We start from the raw sequence: 22,449 nt of genomic DNA on the forward strand, positions 1-22,449 counted from the left end.
CTGAACTGGAGAAATGAGTAAATATTATTTCCTTCAAATTTAGTCCCTTTCTTTTTTTTTGAACACTAAAGTTTTTTTTTCCAATTGGGCGTCAATGAGCTGTATGATGATGTACTTGGTGACGACGTGGTGGAACACTGTGTTACAAGCCCAAATTCCCTCGGTGTGGCCGCAAAAAGTCCGAACACTTCATTAGATGGTGTTGAATATCATGCTGCAAACAATGCTCCGTCGACAGATTTGAGTCTACCCAAAGAGTCACACCTCGTTCTTCGAGAAGATGTTGTGCTTTCCAAGTCGGCCATGACGAGTAAGATGGAGGTTTCCACAAGTCAAGCAAAACCTCTAAAAGCCTTCGAGCCTACTCCATGGCCGTTGCATCTTGATGCTCCAAACTTCAAACCACAAGAGATTATTTCCCGTATTAAACTTTATTTTGTTAACACGATGTGGCATACCTTGTATGAATGGATCAAAGAGTTCTCTCTTGATTCTCTGGATAGCTTCACAAAGTTGGAGAAAAGTATTGCTTTGAGTCTTGAGGAAATTAAGAAAGAAAATATTATTGATACTTCTACTTTGGAGGCTCTTGTCGAGGCTTTCTTCATGACGTACGCAAATTACGATGCTTTAAGATCGTCCAAGATGACTAAAGAATTTCACCAAGAGTCACTTTCTGATGCACGACGACGCCTCGATGATGCAAAACAAGAATATGAAAAAGTGAGAGAGTCTGTATAGAAACTTCAAGCCAGTCTTGCGAGTGTTGAATAACAACTAGCTTCCTTGGCCACCGAAAAGAAGAAGATCGCTGCGTTCTTGGACAAACAACAGGTGAAGTTCGCTAAAAGTCAAGAGAACATTGACGCTACCGAAAGGGAGATTTATACCATTGAAGCCAATCATCCATTATCTGATGATGAAGCAGAGAAATTATCCCTCTTTAAAGGGGAAGTTGAGACAAGCCGCCAACAAATCCTTAGCTTCAAACCTTTTCCATGATTTTAGAGTTTTTTCTCTTCTTTTTTTTTTTTGCTTAGGATTCTCAACTTGCGATTTTTTTTATAACTAATATCATGTAATGGAGTAATTATGTGTTGGAGCAATAAAAGTATCTTTATTTTTAATATGTGATATCCTGGATTCCCTCCGTTACTCCCAATTATTTCTTTCTTAAATTTCAGCACATGTCTTGTATGTTGGCTTTGTTGCTTCGTACGCTCTTGTTAAAGAAAGTCATATCTTAAGCTAGGAGTGTCAGAATTACAATCTGTTTGTACCGTTAGAAAGAAAACTTAGATACCTAAAATACCTACAAATTTCATGGCAGAACCTTTTTCGGTCTACCAACAGAAAATTCGCGAATTGGATACAACTGCAATGAATTTTTAGATTTGCGTACTTTCGGCGAAAATAATTGTATATTGAGCTAGGAGTATCGGAATTACAATCCGTTTGTGGTGTCAGAGAGTATACTAGAGATATAAAACTCATATAAATTTCGTAACAAAACTCCATTAGGACTATCAACAGAAAATTCACGAAGTCGACTCAACTGTAGTGAATTTTCAGATTTGCGTACTTTCAGCGAAAATAATTATATCTTGAGCTAGGAGTATCGGGGTTACAATCCGTTTGTGGTGTCAGAAAGTTGACTCGGAAATCTAAAACTGATATAAATTTCATAACAGAACTCTTTTCGGACTGTCAACAGAAAATTCGCGAAATCGACTCAACTGTAGTGAATTTCCAGAATTGCGTACCTTCGGCAAAAATAATTGTATCTTGAGCATGGAGTGTCGGAATTGCAATCCGTCCATGCCATTAGAAAGTAAACTCAGAGACCTAAAATATATATGAATTTCATGGCTGAACTTTTTTCGGTCTACCAATAAAAAATTCGCGAAGTTGACGCGATTGCAGTGAACTTCCATATTCGCATGCATATAGAAGTCTTTTCGGACTGTCAACAGAAAATTCGCGAAGTCGACTCAACTGCAGTGAATTCCCAGAATTGCGTACCTTCGGCGAAAATAATTGTATCTTGAGCTTGGAGTGTCAGAATTGCAATCCGTCCATGCCGTTAGAAAGTAAACTCAGAGACCTAAAATATCTACAAATTTCATGGCAGAACTTTTTTCGGTCTACCAACAGAAAATTTGCGAAGTTGGCGCGACTGCAGTGAACTTCCATATTCACATGCATATAGAAGTCTTTGCGGCATAAGACCTTCTGGATTAGTCAAAGTTCCAGATCATGTATTGCTTGACCCTTTGGAACCCAAATTAGAAATTTCATAGTTAGGCTACATGATTAGGGAACAATTCACATTAGATTCAACTACGCAAAGCTTTATGATAGAATCATGTCTTGAAGAAATGAAGCGAACTTGGAAAGGCCTTAAAGACAAGATAGGGACAATCTTTCTCGTCATTTGTTTTTATGACTTAGATTCTTCATATAGGACAAAGTATAAATATCTTCATCCTTTTAGTCTCTTGACAATGATGTATTAGATCCTTGTAGCATTGAAGCAATGAAATGTCCATTTTGGCTCGACACAAATTTCCTTCTTTCTTTATACAATATACGCCTATTTGAGTAATCAACGTGATGCTTCAGCTCGAATTTTGATGATTATGTCACGTTGAAACACACTTTTTTAAGCTTATGCGACTGAACTTAGAATGAAACTCTAAGTTGCCTACGTACCCCGGTGAAGAGGATCAAGTCATAACGTAGTTCAAAATAGGTTATTTTTTTATGTCCTAACTTTTGCCTCGGCCGCCTCTTTCGAGATTTTTAACCTATCGGACTCCTTTTTTGGGTGTCGTTCGCAGTTTAGGCTCGTGCGGGCCAGGATCATTGCAACATGCATTTCAGACTCTTGCGTTAAGGAGCGTAGCAGCATGCGGTTTAGGTTCATGCATTAAGGAGCTTCATGACTTGCAGTTTAGGCTCGTGCGTCGAGGAGCGTAGCAGCATGCAGTTTAGGCTCGTGCATTAAGAAGCTTCATGACTTTCAGTTTAGGCTTGTGTGTCGAGGAGCGTTTATTCTTCAAGGATAATACCTCTTCAAAATTTCCCGTTGATAGGGCCAATTCTCATGCCATCTGTATTAACTAACTTGTAAGCTCCACTTGAATAGGCTTCTTGCACAACATATGGACCATCCCACTTTGAAGTGAATTTGCCCCCAGATTTGCAAGAGGTGATAATAGGTCTTCTTACTGCAAGAACTTGATCTCCAACTTGGAAGGACCTTAAGCGAACCTTTTTGTTGAAAGTACGAGAAAGACGAGCTTGATAACATTCAAGGCTTTGTTGAGCTTATAGCCTTTTTTCATCAAGGGACTCAAGTTCTTCAAGGCACGGACGAGCGTTTTCTTCTTCAGTAAGACCTTCTTGGATAGCGAGTCGCAAGGACGGTATTTGATGCTCAAGAGGAAGAACTGTTTCAACTCCATAAACAAGAGAATAAGGAGTTGCTTGTGTCGGTGTGCGATGAGTTGTACGATATGCCCACAAAGCTTCTTGCATTCTGTTATGCCAATCTCTTTTAGACTGGGAGACAACCTTCTTTAACAAGTTGCAAAGCGTCATGTTAAATGCTTCGGTTAGTCCATTTGCAGTAGCATAATACATTGACGAATTACGTTGCTTGAAGCCAAAAAGTTCACAGATCTTGGCCATCAATTTGTTATCGAACGGTTTGTCATTATCTGTTATTATATAACTAGGAATGCCAAAACAATATATGATGTTCACTCGAATGAAGTTTGCAACATTCTCTTTCTTCACTTCCTTGAGAGAGACGGCCTTGGCCCATTTTGAGAAATAATCCATTGCGGCCAAGATGTATAGATGTCCTCCAGAAGATTTTGGAAGTGGTCCAACAATATCTAATCCCCAAGCATCAAATGGCCAAGATGCAACAGTAGGGTGTGACATTTCAGGGGGTTGCTATATAAAATTTGCGTGAAACTGGCAAGCCTTGCATCTTCGAGCATAATCTAAGCAATCTTTCACCATTGTCGGACAGTAGTAACCCATCCTCCTAATGTGGAAGTGGAGCTTCGGCCCGGATTGATGTGATCCACAAACCCCAGAGTGTGCCTCTTGAATAGCTTGAGTTGCTTCATCTTCCCCTAAACATCGCAAGAGAACTCCCTCAAATGATCTTCGATACAAAGTGTCTTTGTAGTAAAGGAAGCGAGGGGCATGCCGACGAATTTTGGTCTTTCTTCTTGGATCTTCTAGAAGTATCCCATAACATGAGTAGTCGATCATGGTTTGTCGCCAATCAACCTTCACAGTTTCAGTGACGGCTACCTAACGCTCAAGCTTGCTTCTTCATCCTCATTCTCATCTAGCGGCACTATCTATTTTTGGCAGATATTGATTTGTGTTTGGCTGGGAAGAGTCAATGTCGAAGCTGGAGTAGTTAAGGCGTCAGCTTTCTTATTTTCCTTCCTTGGCACATGCTGGAGAGTTACGTTGCCAAGCCATCCAATCAATTTCTGTACATAATCATAATAAGGACACATTTCTGGCCTTTTGACCTCGTAGCTACCTAGCAATTGATTGATCACTAACTCAGAGTCTCCAAAAATATGTAATTGGAGTTGTCTCATATCAACGGCCATCTCAAGCCCAAGTATGAGCGCTTGATATTCTGCAACATTGTTGGTGCAATGTTGTGTTAAGGTGAAGGAATATGGCAAAACTTCTCCTTGAGAAGTGACAAACACAACACCTGCACCAGCTCCTTCACATGTGCGGCACCATCAAAATACATTTTCCATGGTGGTTGCACTTCGATGACCATCGCATCCTCATTAGGTAGTTCATCAGTCAACTCCCAATCATCAGGAATTGGATGATCTGCCAAGAAATCTGCTAAAGCTTGTCCTTTCACAGCTTTTTGTGGGATATACACAATCTTGAATTGTTGAAATTGGAGGTACCACCTTGCTAATCGATCATTGAGACGGATTTTGACATAACAAACTTGATCGGGTTCACCCTTGAGACGAGACGGATGACATGAGCTTGAAAGTAGTGCTTTAGCTTTTGAATTACAAAAACCAACACCAGACACAACTTTTCGATCGGAGAATACTTCAGATCATTTGGGGTCATCATCCTACTCAAGTAGTAGAAGGAATTTTCTTTACTTATACCATTTTCTTGGGCCACAAGGGCTCTAACTGATCTTTCTTGTATAGGGGCTGCCAGAACCGGAGGTCTCATCAAGTAGGATTTGATGCTCTAGAATGCGTTGCTACAATCTTGGTCCCATTCAAAAGGTACACCTTTCTTCATGAGACGGCTAAAAGGTTGGCACTTCCCTACTAGATTTGAGATGAATCTTCTCTGGTACGCCAATTTTCCTTGTAGACTTTTCAGTTCATGTATATTTCTAGGCTCGGGCATCTTCAAGATTGCATCAACTTTGGCTTGATCTATATCAATCCCTCGATGTCGAACAATGAAGCCAAGGAATTTTCTAGAAGTAACTCCAAAGGCACATTTCAACGGGTTCATTCTAAGTTGATATCTCTGGAGTTGTTCGAGCACCATTCTTAAGTCTTGCAAGTGGTCTCCTTTCTTTCTTGATTTCACCACTAAATCATCCACATAGCATTCCACATTCTTGTGGAGGACGTCATCAAAGATATTTTGCATTGCCCTTTGATATGTGGCGCCAGTATTCTTCAAACCAAAAAGCATTACTTTGTAGCAATAAATGCCTTTATGAGTGCGAAATGCAGTAAGCTCTTCATCTTTTGGTGCCATACATATTTGATTGTAGCCAGATGATCCATCCATGAAAGACATCGCCTCATATCCGGTGGTGGCATCAATCATAAGCTCTGGAATGGGGAGCAAAAATTCGTCCTTAGGGCAAGCATTATTGAGGTCTCTAAAATCGACATAAACTCAAATTTGTCCATTCTTCTTCTTCATAGGAACAATGCTTGAAATCCATGTAGGATATTTAACCTCCCGAATGAAACCAGCTTCGATGAGTTTATTGACCTCGGCTTCGATTGATGGGATCAATTTTGGCTTGAAGCATCTTTGGGCTTGCTTAACAGGACGAGCTCCTTTCTTGACCGCGAGATGATGAACTGCTACTTTAGGATCTAAACTAGGCATCTCTTTGTAGCTCCAAGCAAAGACATCTCTATATTCTTCGAGTAGTTCCACATAAGTGTTTTCTTCATCTGTGGTTAATAGGGTGCTTACATAGGTGGGCCTGGAGTCTTCTACAGTGCCAAGGTTGACTTCTTTCAATGCATCAACAGTCATTTTAATTCCTTCTTTTAGTTCCGCAGGAGCGTCCTTGACATCTTCATCTTCTTGAGGATCACTATCATTAAAAGATATATGGCCACACCAAGAGGCATCTCCCAAATTTTCGTTGATTTTCCTTAGGAATGAAGTGTGTTGCTCCTCATTCGCAGTAATGTGATATGAAGATCCTACACTTTCTTCATCTTCTTCAAGCTCTCTAGTATGGACCACTGTGCGAGTCTTCACTTTGAGTACCTCTCCGTATGAAATCAAAAGTTTTGGTTATCGCCTCATTCTAGAAAGGATCGGGCTTTGACACTCTTTAGAGATACTTTGGACTCTAGATGGCAAAGGTCTTTTTATTGTTTCATAATTTCTTTGGGACTTGTTCTTCTTCTTTTTCAATGGCCCCAACCTCTCAAATACAAAAGTTCTTGTAGTTGGTTCTCCAAGTCGATCAAAGACAGAAGGCCTTTTATTAGGATCAGTGGGTTCATCTTCCATCGTGATATAGTTAATACTTGCTCTTCTAATGGAGATGTGAACTGGTGGGGGTTGTGTGTAACCTAGACCCTCACGTGATTGCTTGACCACATGCTCCTTATCCTTCATCGTGTTTGCTTTCCTAGTAGCTTCAGGTGGGAGCTTCCCTAGCTTAGATGGTTCATTGGGATCATATCCAGCCTTTGCGAACAACTTGTAAGCATTCGGATCAAAACCTTCATTTGTGCGTTTCGTGGGGAGTGCCTTATTTTGAGGCATGTTAGGGGCCACAAAATTTTCTAGTAGTTTTGAAGATAACTTTATGGTATCAATCTTCTTGATAGGAAGGGTTAATTCTCTTAGTGCACTTTTCTGGAGAGATTGATGATTCTCCTTCATCTTTCTTCACTTTTGGGACGTAACGAAATAAAGGAGCTATTTTCTTGCCTGCAATTGCAACATTCTTTTTATGAGTTTTCGAGACTTGGCATACTTCTATTGTAACATTATCTTCACCAGAAGCTACTTCATCCCTTTTGGACACGATATTATCACATTTGGCCTTCGTGATGTCATCAACTTTTACTCCCTTCATGATGTGGTTCTTCAAGTAGAACTTTGCATCAACGAAGTATACCTCGGCTTCTACGAACGGCTTGTCGTCAGCAACTATTTTCTTTTCGACTCCATCTTTATTATATTTTAACAATGGTAGTAAGTTGATGGGACAACTTTGTTCTCGTGTATCCACGGCCTGCCCAACCACAAATTGTATGAAGTCTTTGCATCAATCATATGCATCCATGCAGTTGATTGCATATCTCCCATGGTGATTTCCAACTTGATAGCTCTTATGGCCCTTTGTCCTTCTTGATTGAATCCTTGAATCATCAGTCAACTTTCAGAAAGTTCTTCAGTTGAGATGTCGAGATCTTTCATTATGCGAATGGGAAGAATGTTAAATGCAAATCCATCATCTATCAAGATTCTGTTTATCATCCTCTCGAGCACATAACCCACCATAAATAAAAGGGCGATTGTGTGGTGTCTCACCAAGTAGGAGATCATCTTCAGTGAAGATAATTTTTGTATTACAGACATCTGCTTCTTGGAAGGAGGACTCAACAAGACTATTAGACAGTGATGGAGAGAGTGTTGACTTGACTTCATTCTTTTCCTCTTCTTCTTTATCAGCATTACAGCACAAGTCCTTATCATCATCGTCAGAAATCCTCATGCGAAACCAACTCGGCAAAAATTCTCCCAAAGTCACTGGGTGGCGTGGCTTTTGGTGATGGTATGTCTCTATCTCTACCTTCTTTGGGTTCTTAACAATTTGTAGCTTCTTTAGTCTTCTCACCATCTTATTCCTCGTAGGTTGCTTCGTTGATCCTTTTTGCAAACTCAATTTATGGCATCTTCGACGAGTCACCAGGCTCCATCCTTCTTTATCAAGTTGATCAACTCGGATTTTGTTATCCTCCAACAATTCTTAATTTTCATTCCCTTCACAGGTGCATATCTCAATCGGATCGAATGAGCCAAAGGTAATGAACACATGGTTTGTGCTTGCCTTCTCATCTTCGAGCTCGATCTTATTTTAACAAGCCAAATCCATTACTTTGTCCTTGAAAACAAAGCACTTCTCAAGAGGGTGACCTACAAGCCGATGGTATTTGTAGTAATTCGGGTCATTGCTTTTTCTAGCTTCATCTGGCTGCTTCATATCTGGCAGCTTAATAAGCTTTAACTCGAGGAGTTCTTCAAATATTGCAGGCACATCGGAGTCTAGAAATGGGTACTCCTTTTCTTGCATCTTTTTGAGAGTCAACTTCCGATTTGCATTGTCTTGAGAGGAAGTTGTTTTCATACTCTGTTTCTTGCTCACCTTGGTAGTAAACTTCAAAGGAGAGGCATTGATGTTCATGGATTCTTTGCTTTCATTATTGGGTACGAACTTGCTCCATTTCTTGACTTCTTGCTTATCCCTTCCCTTGCAAAGTTCATCGATGGGCAGCCCTTCATTTCCCCGCAGAAGCCATGCTCAACTCCATTCATGAGCACGGGTGGCAAGTTCTTCAAATGTCCTGGGCTTAATTCCTTGCAAGATGTAACGAAGTGCCCAATGCATTCCTTGGATGCACATCTCTATGCCAGAAGCTTCGTGTAGCCTATCTTTGCAGTTAAGGCTTGAATTCCTCCATCGATTGATAAAGTCAATAACTGGTTTATCTTTTCGTTGGCGAGTGTTCATAAGTTCCACCATGCTCACAGTATGCCTCGTACTATAAAAGCGATTGAGAAACTCTTGCTCCAATTGGTCCCAACTATCAATGGATCCAGCCTCGAGGTCGGTGTACCAATCAAAAGCATTCCCCTTTAGTGAGCGAACGAACTGCTTGACAAGGTAATCTCCATAAGTCCCTGCATTGTTGCATGTCTCAACAAAGTGCGCGACATGTTGCTTTGGATTTCCCTTGCCGTCGAACTGCTGAAATTTGGGAGGTTGATAGCCGGCAGGCATCTTCAAGCTATCGATTCTTGCAGTATATGGCTTTGTGTACGTGAGAGAAGATTTTGAAGCGACCTCATACTTATCCTTGATAGTTCCCATAATGAATTCCTTCAATTGTTCAATAGAAATTGATCCTTCGGAGGAGACATGAAGTTCTTTGGCGGATGACACTTGTTTTGTTAGAGGATCAGCCTTCTCGTGGACTTCAGGAAGCTTTCCAGGTGCATGACTTGATTCCCCATCTATCATGCTTTCAACTATGCCTGTCAATTTTGCGATACAGACATCTTAATCTTGAGCATACTTTGTTAAGCCATCAATCGCCTTTGTCAGGTTTGCGAGTTGCTCCTCCATTGTCGAAGTGTTAGTCATCATTGCCTCCATGATTATTGCAGATGATGAAGAATAACCGAGACTTTCCCACGGATTGAACTCAGTTTGGAACATGTCATGTGGCGAGATTGGCGTAGAGCCAACACTTAAAACTTCATCATCAGGTTGGGTAAGCTGACTCTTGGTATTGTATAAAGTAAGTTGAGCAAGAGCTTTCTGCACAACTTCTGCAATATTATCTCCTCTCTCTGACTTGCTAGCAGAGGACTTTTCTTCTTCAAATGATGAAGATCTCAAAGCATGAATTGGTGCAGAAGACACTTGGAGTGATTGTTGTCCCAAGACACTCGCCTTGCTCCAGGTGATTGGCCCAAGACTCCCCATAGTAACGTTTAGGATACTTTCAACGTCAGAAGAAAACTTGGAGACAGTAACTTTTGAGTCAATCTTCTTTGAAGCCATCTTAGTGATCTTGAATGTTGAGAGTTGAGAAGAGATGAGAGGTAGAGATAGTCCCACTGGGCGTGCCAAAATTTGTAACAATTAAATTTCGCTCCTAAAAAATAATAATCAAGACAAGAAATATAGAGACAAATATTATATTCGATTTTAAGTGATGGGGTTATAATCTCTAAAATATCTCTAAATCTAAAGAGATATAGTCCTCTAATTCTTCTCTTCACGAATGATGGTTCAAGAGCTTGAGAGCTTGATCTTGAACTTGACGGATTTCAGATTTGTAGTACGTCACGAACAATTTGAAGGTCATCACGAACCAGGATTTGGTGTTGGGTTTTCACGAACGAAAGATTTGAAGCCGCCCGCCTATGATTTGAGTTCGCCTTTGGAGTTTGACCACAGACGACGATTGCAGATATGGATGGAGACCTCGATGCTACTCTTCAGAGCTTCTGCTTGTCCCTTAGCCTTCTCCTTTGACCCCTTTATATAGGTGTGGGTGGAGTAATCTCCAAGAAAACCCTAGTGGATTATTGAGCTTGAGGCTTATGGGCCAACCCATTTGATAGAAGATCAATTGACGGGCTAGCCCAATAATATATTGGACCTTTATTTAAATCAATTTTAATTGGATTTAAATAACAAACCTAATTATACCATTCCATGTTACTTAATTGGACCAATATATATTTAATTTGTGGTAAAATCCAAATTTCTTATGGATTTAAATTTGACAAAATTTTAATTGTCTACACCCATTAAGTTGGATAAGATGTGATAAAATTGCGAATTCAAACCCATAAAATTTAAATCATGGATTTGCTTCTATCTCAGCCTATGATGAAAGGTTTTAATTAGCTCTCTTGGACCATGCTTAAGGATTTAAAGGGGACTATGTCCACAGAATAAACAGAGAAATGGTCGGCAATTAGTGGTGAATGCATGATTTTCAGATTTTAAAAATAAAAGAAAGTAAACATGCAAAAAAATCTAAGGGGAATTAATATCTAATATACATATACAAATAAATAGAAAAAATTAACCTTATATATACAATGTAATTTTCAACGACCTTATAAGTAAACATGCCGACGATGACTTTGATAAAAAGTGTATTGCAACAAGGCAGCAACTAATTATCAGATTTTTAAAAGAATAGGGATGGAGACTCATTGGTGAGAAGCTTAATTATCATTTGAATAGCTCATTCTGATAGATATTAATGTTATTCATAGCTAAACAAAACTACGCATAAAAGCTGGTTTGCCCGAGAGGTTAAGGGGGAAGACTTAAGATCTTCTGCACATAAGTGCGCATGGGTTCGAACCCCATAGCCAGCATTTTACATTTACTTTTAAATGATTTTCCTCTCACAAAACTAAGGTGCTGTGCAAACTCAATTTATGTGGCATTGTCTATTTTTTGAGATTCAAATTATGTAATTTGACCTTTTAAACATGAGAAAAATTATTACTTCTAGCGTTTTTTTGTATAGTTTTAGAAATTTGAATTTAAAAAATCTTGAGTTTTTGTAATCAAATTAACTTCAAATATAAATCAATTGATTCTTGAAAAGCAAAGATATCATATAAATTGAGACGGATGGAGTAATACGAAAAAAAAAGAAGATGAAGTATGTTTTAAATGACCTTTCAAATGCACAAAACCTAACAGGGATTGTGAGATGCATATAGCATCTGAACATCAGACATGCAAATTCGGGATAAGAACAAAGATTGAATATTACCGTCCTCCTTTATTGAATATTATCCAAATAAATTAATGTATTTCATACAGCAAATGATTTTAGCTATATATCTTGTCAAGTTCATATATTTTGAAGGTTATTTAACTAGATTAACAATCATACGTGGAGTATAAAAAAGATTTGTAAACCCTGTCGCCAATTCATCTAATATTCCTCGGAATTTAAATATTGAGATTTCATAAAGACTTAAAGTAATATACTAATATTGCCAATGAATCCTTAAAATATAAAAAAGTTATTCCAAAAGTTTATGTTTAATTTTGCCAATGAGCTCTAGACGTAAATTGTTTCTTTTAAACTTGTGATCTCTGATCGTGAGTGACTTGTACTTTTATGAATTAGTTTTATTTCATGTAATAAAAATAAACTGCATATTCTGGATTTGAAATTAACAAACAGGGGATAAAATAAGGGTGTCTTTCTAGTATAGAAAATTAATTTAGTTAAAAACTAATTGTTTTTGACTTGTAGAGTTCATTGGAAATGGTCGTGTAAAGCCAAAATGAAAATTTAGGGACTTGAGTTATGTCTCCAGTATCGTGCATTTTACTTGCACAGATTAGAACTGGAGAAAATTAATACAAAGGCAACATTAGTACATGTACTATACTAATAAGAAAATTGTAATTTCCCGCCCAAGAATCTAGGTTGAGATGATTCGAGCATGTGAAGAAGAGAGACATAGATGCACCAGTCAGGAGGTGTGAGGGGTTGTCTATGGCTGGTCTCCGAAGAGGAAGGGGAAGGCCTGAGAAGTATTGGGGAGAGATTATTAGGCAAACTGATAGAATCTGAATTTGGATGAGAAATTTAACCCTAGTTCTAGAGGATTTTGGGAGTAGAGAAGAAGAAGAATGATTTCATTTCATAATGAACTATTACAGTATTGTTCTTCCTTTAACAGTATTTAACCACTTACTAACACTCACGTGTCTCTCACACGTGTGTGTTGTCTAAAATACCCCCTCCTATATCTATCTTTAATCCTCAATACTCCCCCTCAAGTTGGAGAGTGGAAGATGTCTAATACCCCAAGCTTGGATACTAACGAAGAATATTGTGCAGCTGTCAGTCCTTTTGTCAGAAGGTCTGCTACTTGCAAGGAAGAAGAAACATAGCATGGAGCTATACGTCCAGTCTTGATCTTCTCTTTTACAAAATGACAGTCTATCTCAACATGCTTTGTAGGCTCGTAAAATATTGGATTCCCAACTATTTGTATTGCTGCCTTGTTGTTGCAGAATAGAGAAACAGTTTTAGACACATTAATCCTCAAGTCTTCTAATAGTCCTGTTAACCATATGATTTCTACAGTTGCAGCAGCCATACTTCTGTACTCAGCTTCTACTAAGCTCCTGCTCACTGTAGGTTGCTTCTTTGATTTCCATGATATCAAAGAATTACCTAGTTTCACAACATAGTCTGTCACATATCTCTTGTATTGAGGCATGATGCCCAATCTGAATCACAGTATGTACTAAGATGATCAATGGCTCCTGCTTCCATCAATAACCCCATGCCTGGAGCTCCTTTAATATACCTTATCACTCTCAATGTTGCCTCCATATGTGACTGTTTGGGCTTTTGCATGAATTGACTTAAAGTTTGCACTGCAAAGCTTATGTCAGGCCTGGTGATAGTCAGGTATAACAGCCTCCCTATTAACTTTGATATGTTGAATTATCCTTTAACTCTGAGTCTCCTATCTTCCCAATACATGTATCATACTCCGTTATCAGTTTTTGATTCAACTCTATAGGAGTTGCAACTAGTTTTGCACCACTTAAGCCTACCTCTGAAATTAACTCCAGAGCATACTTCCTTTGATTGAGTAAAATCCCCTTTTTTGACTTTGAGACCTCAATTCCTAGAAAATATCTTAATTGGCCTAAGTCCTTAACATTGAACTTGCTATGCAGAATTGTCTTAGCATCATTAACTAAGTTGGAACAGCTTCCAATAATCATTAAATCATCCACATATACTAGTATAATGACCAGCTCTCCTCGTTGTTGCTTTGTGAATAAGGAGTGATCAAAGGCACTCTGTTTGTAACCACTCTGAACAAGTGCATCAGTGAGCTTTATGTTCCATTGTCTGGATGCTTGTTTGAGACCATACAAAGATTTTATAAGGCTGCATACTTTCAACTCCCCTGCTTATGGAACCCCTGAGGCAACTGCATATAGACTTTCTCATAGAGATCTCCTTGTAGGAAGGCATTGCTAACATCCATTTGATATAAAAGCCAGCCCTTGGCAGCAGCTATGCTGATAATGGTACTGACTGTGACCATTTTTGCTACAGGGAAAAATATGTCATGGTAGTCCAACCCTTCCTTTTAATTATAACCTTTTACAACCAGCCTAGTTTTGTATCTGTGTACCTCTCCATTAGCCTTGTATTTAATTTTATATACCCATTTCGACCTAATTGTCTGCTTCCCAACTGGTAAGTCCACTATCTCCCAAGTATTGTTATCCTCAAGGGCTTGGATCTCCTGTTGCATAGCTGTAACCCATCTGCTATCAGTGGAAGCCTGCTGAAAAATAGTAGGTTCAACTTCAGCTGAGAAAGCCTACAAATATGCTTGATAACCTGCTTCGAGATTAGCATAAGTCAGGGTGTTAGACAATGGATATAAGCAATGACCAGAAAACTTCTTAGTGGTTTGATAGTCTTTTAGCCAAACTGGAGGTTTTAAGGTTCTAGTGGTCTTCCTGGAAGCTTGAGTATTAGTAGGTTCAAGCATGCTGGTGTCAAGAACAATAATGATCTCTAGTTCAGTGTTTGGAGTCAGCTCAACTGAGGTATTTTGCACTTCATGCTCAATATCAACTGCTTCTATATTTTGGGTTGTATGGTCAATCTCTAGTACTTCTGTAGTAGGTGTACTAGTATCTCCTATGGCTAGAGTGGTGTCTGTAGGTTGAGTATGAGTATCTGTGGGTATAGGTAATGGGCAATCAAGTTGTAGTGGTATAGATACTGGTGTGGAAAAGTGGTCTTCTGAAGTGGTTTCATTTTGCTTGAAAAGAAAGATGTGTTCTCTAAAGCTGGCATCTCTACTTACAAAGATAGTTTTAGTTTCTAAATCAAACAATCTATATCTCTTTTGAACTTCTAAGAACCCTATGAGGACTGATTTTCTTACCCTCTTTATAGACTTGTCTCCTTTTGGTAGATTGCTAGCAAAGCATAAACAATCAAACACCTTCAAATGGTCAATAGCAGGTTGTTTGTTATACAAAACTTCATAAGGAGACTTTCCTTGTAATAGAGATGTAAACCACTTGTTGATCAGATAGACAGTTGTTTTGATGCAGTCTCCCCAAAACCTGCTAGGCACAGAACTTTGAAAGTTTAATACGCTGGCTACTTCAAGTGTATGCCTGTGTTTCCTTTCTACCACCCCATTCAGTTGGGGTGTGTAAGGACAACCGCTTTGATGCACAATGCCTAAAGATACTAATAACTCATTACAGCTGGAATTAAAAACTCTTTCCCATTATCAGACCTCAATATTTTCACATTCATGCCAAACTGAGTCTTTACCATTATAAGAAAGTCTTTCAACACTGTTACAACTTCAAATTTAGACTGCAATAAGCACACCCAGGTATACCTACTAAAATCATCCACAATCGTAAGAAAATAATATTTTCTATCATATGTAGGTAGTTTTTGAGGACCCCAAACATCAAGATGAATAAGCTGAAAGATACATGCAGTTTTGCTGCTACTAAGAGAAAATTTCAATTTACTTTGCTTAGCTAAAGGACACACTTCACAGTTATGTTGCAAAGTATCTACTACTTTATTTTTCAAGGCAGAAATGTACTTCATTGCTATTATTGATGGATGTCCTAATCTCATGTGCTAAAGGTTGCATTCATCAATCTTCTTGGTAACCAATGCTGCTACAGGCTTGTCTCTCCATTTGAGTAAATAAAGTCCATAGTCCTTTCTACCAATTCCCATCACTTTCCCATTGTAAAGCCCCTGCAATACACAAAAATCAGGGAAGAATAAGGCACAACACCTCAACTCCTTGGTTAATTTGGAGACTGACAACAGATTAAACTTAAAATCTGGGATATATAACACATCATTTAGTTCACAACCTCCTAGAATAGAAGCATTTCCTTTGTATGTTACTAAACATTTGGTACCTGTTGGAACCTGCACCTTATGATTCCTTTGTTGCTTAATGTTCTCTAAATTAGATAAAATCTCCCTATGACATGTAATATGATGGGATGCTCCTACATCTATTATTCATTCACAAAAAGATGCATTGGATAGCAATGTGGTTATACCTGCCATAAGTGTATGATTATCACCTGCAGGTGTTTTGTTCAGAAGCTCCAATATCTGCTTGTACTGACTTTCAGTAAAAAACTATCCCAATTATTGGCCTTGAGAAGAACTTATAGTCTCTTCTGCTATCATGGTAGCATAAGATCTGTTTCCTTAGCCCTGTTGTTTCTTCTTGCTCTTAAAATCAGGAGGATACCCTATAATTTTGTAACAGTTTTCTTTGAGGTGTCCTTTATATCCACAATGTTCACAAATAATCCCAATCTTTTAGTCTTATACCCTTGATTCTATCCTGCCATCATAGTCAAGGGCTCCCTATTTACTTCAGCACACTTAGCTCACGTTGGCTTTCCTCTTGAATAACCAAAGCATAAGCCTGGTTTACAGTCAATACTGGTGTCTTAAGCAATATCCGACTTCTTACTTGACTATATCTTTCATTAAGCCCAACTAGGAATAGCAGTAAACGTAAATTTTTAAATTGCTCAATGAAAGGCCTAGTCTCTTCATAGTCATAACCAGGTGCTGGAACTAGTAAATCAATTTCATCCCAAAGGTCTTTAATTTTTGTATAGTAGGAAGTTACAGAGTCAGTACCCTGCTTCAATGATCCAATTTTATCCACAAAAGATAAAAATGAGTAAGATTAGATTTATCAAACCTCTCTTTGAACTCGTTCTATACTATTTTTGCATTTGATGCATAATTGATACTCGCTATAATTCTGCAAATACTGTGCGTCCTATCCATGACAGAACAACTGCATTACATCTTTCCTATTGATTCGCCAATTCTCCTTTGTAAGAGCTTTTCAAGTAGGTTCCTTCTATGAACTCTAGCTTGTTCTTCAAAAAAATTGCCATCCGCACTGATCTACTCCACAAACCGTAATTTTATGGTCTGGTGAGCTTAATATCGTGCAATGCAACTCCAGGCGTATCTGTAGCTGCTAAAAATAGAGGATGATTGTGATCAATTTGAAGACTCGCCATTTCTCATATTTCTCCCATGGTTGACTGAATTGAAGCTTCTAACATTGTTCGATGTTAAGATCTTACAGATTTTTGTCACAATCGCAATGACCCGCTCTGATACCATGATAGAATGTGAATTTGGATGAGAAATTTAACCCTAGTTCTAGAGGAATCTGGGAATAAAAAAGAAGAAGAGGAGGAAAGATTTCATTTCATAATGAACTATTACAACATTGTTCTTCCTTTAACAGTATTTAACCACTTAACTAACACTCACGTGTCTCTCATATGTGTGTGTGTGTATTGTCTAAAATACCCCCTTATATATCTATCTTTAATCCTCAATACAGACCATGTCATTGCTTCAGCTTACCGAGGATATGACTCATGATAGGAAGGTGTTGGAGGTCGAGGATTAAGGTTGTAGGCTGACAGTTAGTAGTGTGCTTATCCTAGGCCTACCAGTATTACTAAGACTATTTTTGTATTCTCTTAGTCATGTTGCTTCATTATTACATGTTGTGTTTGTTGTTGTTGTTGTTGTTGTTGTTGTTGTTGTTGTATCATTCACGCCCGTCACCATAATGCATTGTTGTCACCTTTGTTTACTACTTGGCTGCTTTATTTAATTTCTACTATTTCTTGAGCCGAGGGTTTATCGGAAACAACATCTTTATCTTTATAAGGTAGGAGTAGAGGTGGCAAAATGGTTAAAATAAAACATTTATCTACTCATATTATCCATCAAAAAATGGGTTGGATAATGAACCATTTAAAAACGAGTCGAATATGGATAAAGAACCATATTATCCACTTAGAAAATGATTACCCAAATGGATAACCAATGGATAACTAATGTGTTTAACTTTTATATTTGTAAAGCCTAAAATTGGAATTCCTCAAGTTTGGAAGACTAGGAGTTCTCTCATAAGTGATCATATTTAAGAAGCCATGGATAATATGAATATCCATATTATCCGCCGGATAAACCCGTTTTTATCCATCTCAAATATGGGTTGGGTCAGATAATTTATCCGTTTTGACCCGCTCATATCCGACCCAACCCGCCATTTGCCACCCTAGGTAGGAATAAGGTCTGCGTACACACTACCCTCTCCAGACCTCATTTATGTGATTAAAGTGGGTTTGTTGTTGTTGTAATTTTCCATCCAAGTGCGAGCAATAATTAGACAAAATTATACTTCACACAGTGACATGCCTATGATAAATGCGAGTAAATAAAAAAAAAATCTGGTAAATCATGAAATCAATGGCAGAAATTAAAAAAATAAATAGAAAAAGAAAAATGCTTTTTTTAGAAGGTAGTAAAATTTTGGTAACCAAATGAGGTGCTCCCGCCTTGACTCTGGCTGATTTACTCAAGTAGCCACTTTTTTGGTCTTGTATTTAGAAATTGATAACTTGTTCAAAATTAAACCCGTGTCCTGAATCCTGTAGTTTTGATAAATTTCAGACTAGATGACCGCTTTCAAGTTTCACTGGTCTGATTTTGAAAAAGTGATCAACTTCCAAATACAGGGATCAACTTGTAAATGCAGGGCCTCAAAAGTGTGAAAATAGCACGGTCTAGTCAATTTTCGGATTGGTTAGTCAGCATTTATAAAGTTATTAAAAATAACCATTATTTTGCTGAAGCACAAAAAGTTTCAGCATCATATCCGGGATTATGGAGTTTCTGTGTATAAACTTTCAGCATATTATGTTAGAACTCCAGCACACGGAAAGTTCCAGCATAATATGTTGGACTATGGAGCTCCTGCATATAAACACCCGGCATATTATATTAGAACTCCAGCACATTATGAAACTTTAGCATATTATGCTGGAAGCTCATATGTAAAAAATTCGAACTCCAGCATAATATGTTGGAATATTTTAGAATTTTTAAGGTGTTTTTGTTCAGATTTATCTTTACATGAAAAAGTAGCTATATTTCGGTCTTTTAAAACTGTGATTATTTTTCAATTACCAGTTGTAAATCAGGCTATTTTTTTTAATTTTTTTCCCTCAAAAGTGATTGGAAAAATGACACGGTATAGCCGCTGTAAAAATAATAGCCGAAAAAATATATAAAATTTGTATATTTTTTTGTGTATATATATTATATATTTATGTTATATACAAAAATTATATAAATTTTATATATTTTTTCAACTAACAAATGTGAATAATTTTTAGCGCGGGCTAAAAGTGATCACCTTGCGTAAATATCACCTTTGCCTCTTTTTTCTTGGCCCAAATGCTAAATTATCTGTAGCCCACGAACTCAATGGATCATAGGCTACAGAAAAGTATGACCCGGAAATCTATCGTCTTATCCAGACAAAATACAACTCAAGCCAGTAATTAGTAGTGAGTGAGTAGTGACCAACACACCGATGCCAAGTATCAAAGCTCAAGAACCCAAAATTCTTCTTCTTCTTCTTCACTGAAAAATTCTAAACAAAATGGCTTCACTACTAGGAACTTCCTCTTCAGCAGCAGCTGCAATATTAGCTTCTACACCCTTGTCTTCTCGCTCCTGTAAGCCTGCCGTTTTCTCCCTCTTCCCTTCTTCAGGTATAACCAATCACAATGTAGTTTGCACAAATTCTATACGTACAGTTCAATAATTTTAAAGCTAAGTTTTCTTGTACTATGAATCTGGGTTCTTGGAATTTGATGGGTACTTTGTTATTGCAGGGCAGAGTCAAGGGAGGAAGTTTTATGGAGGGATTAGAGTCCCAGTTAAGAAAGGGAGGTCCCAATTCCATGTGGCAATTTCAAATGTTGCGACGGAAATCAACCCTGCTCAAGAACAGGTACTGTTTTTCTACATTTCGGTATTTTGGGATATGGTAATTTCATTGGGGAAGATTTGTATATAATAAATAGTGTGAGATGTTGGGTTTTTGGTTGTGGAGCAACGGTAAAGTTGTCTCTGTCTAACCTAGGTCACGGGTTCCAGCCGTGAAATGGAACCCGTGAAATCAACCATTGATCCTTGCATTAGGGTGGGCTGCCTGCATCATACCCTTTGGGTGCAGTCTTCTCCGGACCGTGTGTGAATACGAGAGTCCGAAATCTAAGTTGAGGGTATGAAATGAAATGGCAATCTAAGTTGAGGATATGAAATGAAATGGCTGCAACATTGCGAGAGAGCTAGTTAATTTGTTTTCTCGAGTAGCTAGAAAGATTATTAAAATGCATATAAGTTGTTTGTTGAAATGTTCTTGGACCCAATTGTGATGCTTCTTGGATGTGAGTATATTTCCTATGTCTCATATTATATGAGATGTTTATTTGACTTGTACAGTATATTAGCGATGGTGGAAATGAATATTATACTAATGGTTGAAAATAAGTTTGATGGAAAAAACATGGCATTGAAGGTTAGAAGTTCGGATATTTTAATGAATTTGAATTCTTGAAAGTTGTAAAATTTCTATTGAAATGGAGTGATCTCAAAAACATGTTTGGACGTTCATTTTATGTGTTTTAGAATAGACTCTCCGTTTCATTTTATGTGTTTTAGTTGGATTGAGCACGAAGTTTAAAAATGTAAAGAAGACTTTTGAATCTCGCAGTCTTAATCTAAATGTTTGTATAATGTAACAAAGATAACATTTAAATCTTGTGGTCTGAACTTGGCATGTCATTCCTATAATGAGTGTCATTAAGAAAAAAATAGGAATAGTGGAACTAAAGATTTACAGTACTGAATATAGAAAGATGGTAGTATTTTTTTAAACAAACTAAAAAGGAAAATTAAAAACATATATTGAAATGGAGGGAGTATTAAATTTGAGGACAAGGATGAATATATAAAGTTCAAAATAGTTTATTAGGTTCAGATTAGAAAGTTCTAACATTTGGGGAAACTGATTTATTTGCAAGGCAATGTATTCTCAACCCGTTTTTATTTATTGGGTTACGACACGAAGTATATTTATAAACTCACCTACTTTGCGATTTTAAGGGTCAGAAACTTGCTGAGGAGAGCCAGAGACCGGTGTATCCATTTGCAGCTATAGTGGGACAAGATGAAATGAAGTTATGTCTTTTGCTGAATGTAATTGATCCAAAGATTGGAGGTGTGATGATAATGGGTGATAGAGGAACCGGGAAGTCCACCACGGTTAGATCTTTGGTAGATTTACTTCCTGAAATCAAAGTTATTTCTGGTGATCCGTTCAATTCAGATCCAGATGACCAAGAAGTAATGAGTGCAGAAGTCCGTGACAAATTGAGGAGCGGACAGCAGCTTCCTATATCTCGTACCAAAATCAACATGGTTGATTTACCGCTAGGTGCTACTGAGGACAGGGTGTGTGGCACAATCGACATTGAGAAAGCTCTTACTGAGGGTGTGAAGGCTTTCGAGCCTGGTCTTCTTGCTAAAGCTAACAGAGGAATACTTTATGTCGATGAGGTTAATCTTTTGGATGACCATTTAGTAGATGTTCTTTTGGATTCTGCAGCATCGGGATGGAACACTGTTGAAAGAGAGGGGATATCAATCTCACATCCGGCCCGATTTATCCTTATTGGTTCAGGTAATCCTGAAGAAGGAGAACTTAGGCCACAACTTCTTGATCGATTTGGAATGCATGCCCAAGTGGGGACCGTGAGAGATGCAGAGCTGAGAGTGAAGATCGTTGAGGAAAGAGCTCGTTTTGATAAGAACCCCAAGGAATTCCGTGAGTCATACAAGGCAGAGCAAGAAAAGCTCCAGAATCAAATCGACTCAGCTAGGAACGCTCTTTCTGCTGTTACAATCGATCATGATCTTCGAGTTAAAATCTCTAAGGTCTGTGCAGAACTAAATGTCGATGGATTGAGAGGTGATATAGTCACTAACAGGGCAGCACGAGCGTTGGCTGCACTAAAAGGAAGAGATAAGGTAACTCCGGAAGATATCGCCACTGTCATTCCCAACTGCTTAAGACACAGGCTGAGGAAGGATCCGTTGGAATCTATTGACTCGGGTGTACTTGTTGTTGAGAAATTTTATGAGGTTTTCGCCTAAGCTGTTTTATAGAGTGAGATACTTATTTTTGGCTTTATTTTCCATTCATAAATCATCTAAAGATTTGACAATTGTAACACTAGACTTTTGCTTAATTTTGGCTTTGTACTGTGCTTAAGAAATGGGTTCAGAATTACCTGTAGCCAGTTGTATTTGGTTATGACTGCTTTATTTCTGAAATGCTTCATTTTTGTTCTATAGCAGCTACTATAATTCCATTAGTTCAGTCATTATTAGACATCCAAAAAAGAAGAAAGGGAAGGAAAGG

General features: G+C 38.1%; 1 protein-coding gene and 1 non-coding gene across 5 annotated transcripts; both read left to right on the forward strand.

Annotated features, from left to right (window-relative positions):
- The first annotated feature begins 11,347 nt into the window (after nt 1-11,347).
- Nucleotides 11,348-11,430, forward strand: TRNAL-UAA (transfer RNA leucine (anticodon UAA)). Its single transcript has one exon. It is a non-coding gene; the product is annotated as a tRNA-Leu (tRNA).
- An 8,091-nt stretch (nt 11,431-19,521) lies between these two features.
- On the forward strand, nt 19,522-22,323 carry LOC104250023 (magnesium-chelatase subunit ChlI, chloroplastic). Of its 4 annotated transcripts, none has more exons than XM_009806557.2 (3): nt 19,522-19,732; nt 19,856-19,974; nt 21,132-22,323. In XM_009806557.2, exons 1-3 carry the CDS (start codon nt 19,621-19,623, stop codon nt 22,179-22,181), a joined length of 1,281 nt encoding a protein of 426 aa, XP_009804859.1. In that variant the 5' UTR covers nt 19,522-19,620; the 3' UTR covers nt 22,182-22,323. The 4 variants fall into 4 exon arrangements, with proteins under 4 accessions (XP_009804859.1, XP_009804860.1, XP_070009187.1 ...); XM_009806558.2 differs by having other exon boundaries at nt 21,138-22,323; XM_070153086.1 differs by having other exon boundaries at nt 19,522-19,696.
- The last annotated feature ends 126 nt before the right edge of the window (nt 22,324-22,449 follow it).

This window comes from Nicotiana sylvestris, chromosome 8, assembly GCF_000393655.2.
Source record: "Nicotiana sylvestris chromosome 8, ASM39365v2, whole genome shotgun sequence".
In the NCBI taxonomy this organism is placed as follows: domain Eukaryota; kingdom Viridiplantae; phylum Streptophyta; class Magnoliopsida; order Solanales; family Solanaceae; genus Nicotiana; species Nicotiana sylvestris.

Bases quoted from the DNA above. Each gene is read 5' to 3' on its own strand.
- LOC104250023 (XM_009806557.2), top strand. From the start codon at position 19,621: ATGGCTTCACTACTAGGAACTTCCTCTTCAGCAGCAGCTGCAATATTA. The intron at 19,733-19,855 runs GTATAACCAATC...TTGTTATTGCAG, and splicing joins CTCCCTCTTCCCTTCTTCAG to GGCAGAGTCAAGGGAGGAAG. The intron at 19,975-21,131 runs GTACTGTTTTTC...TGCGATTTTAAG, and splicing joins TCAACCCTGCTCAAGAACAG to GGTCAGAAACTTGCTGAGGA.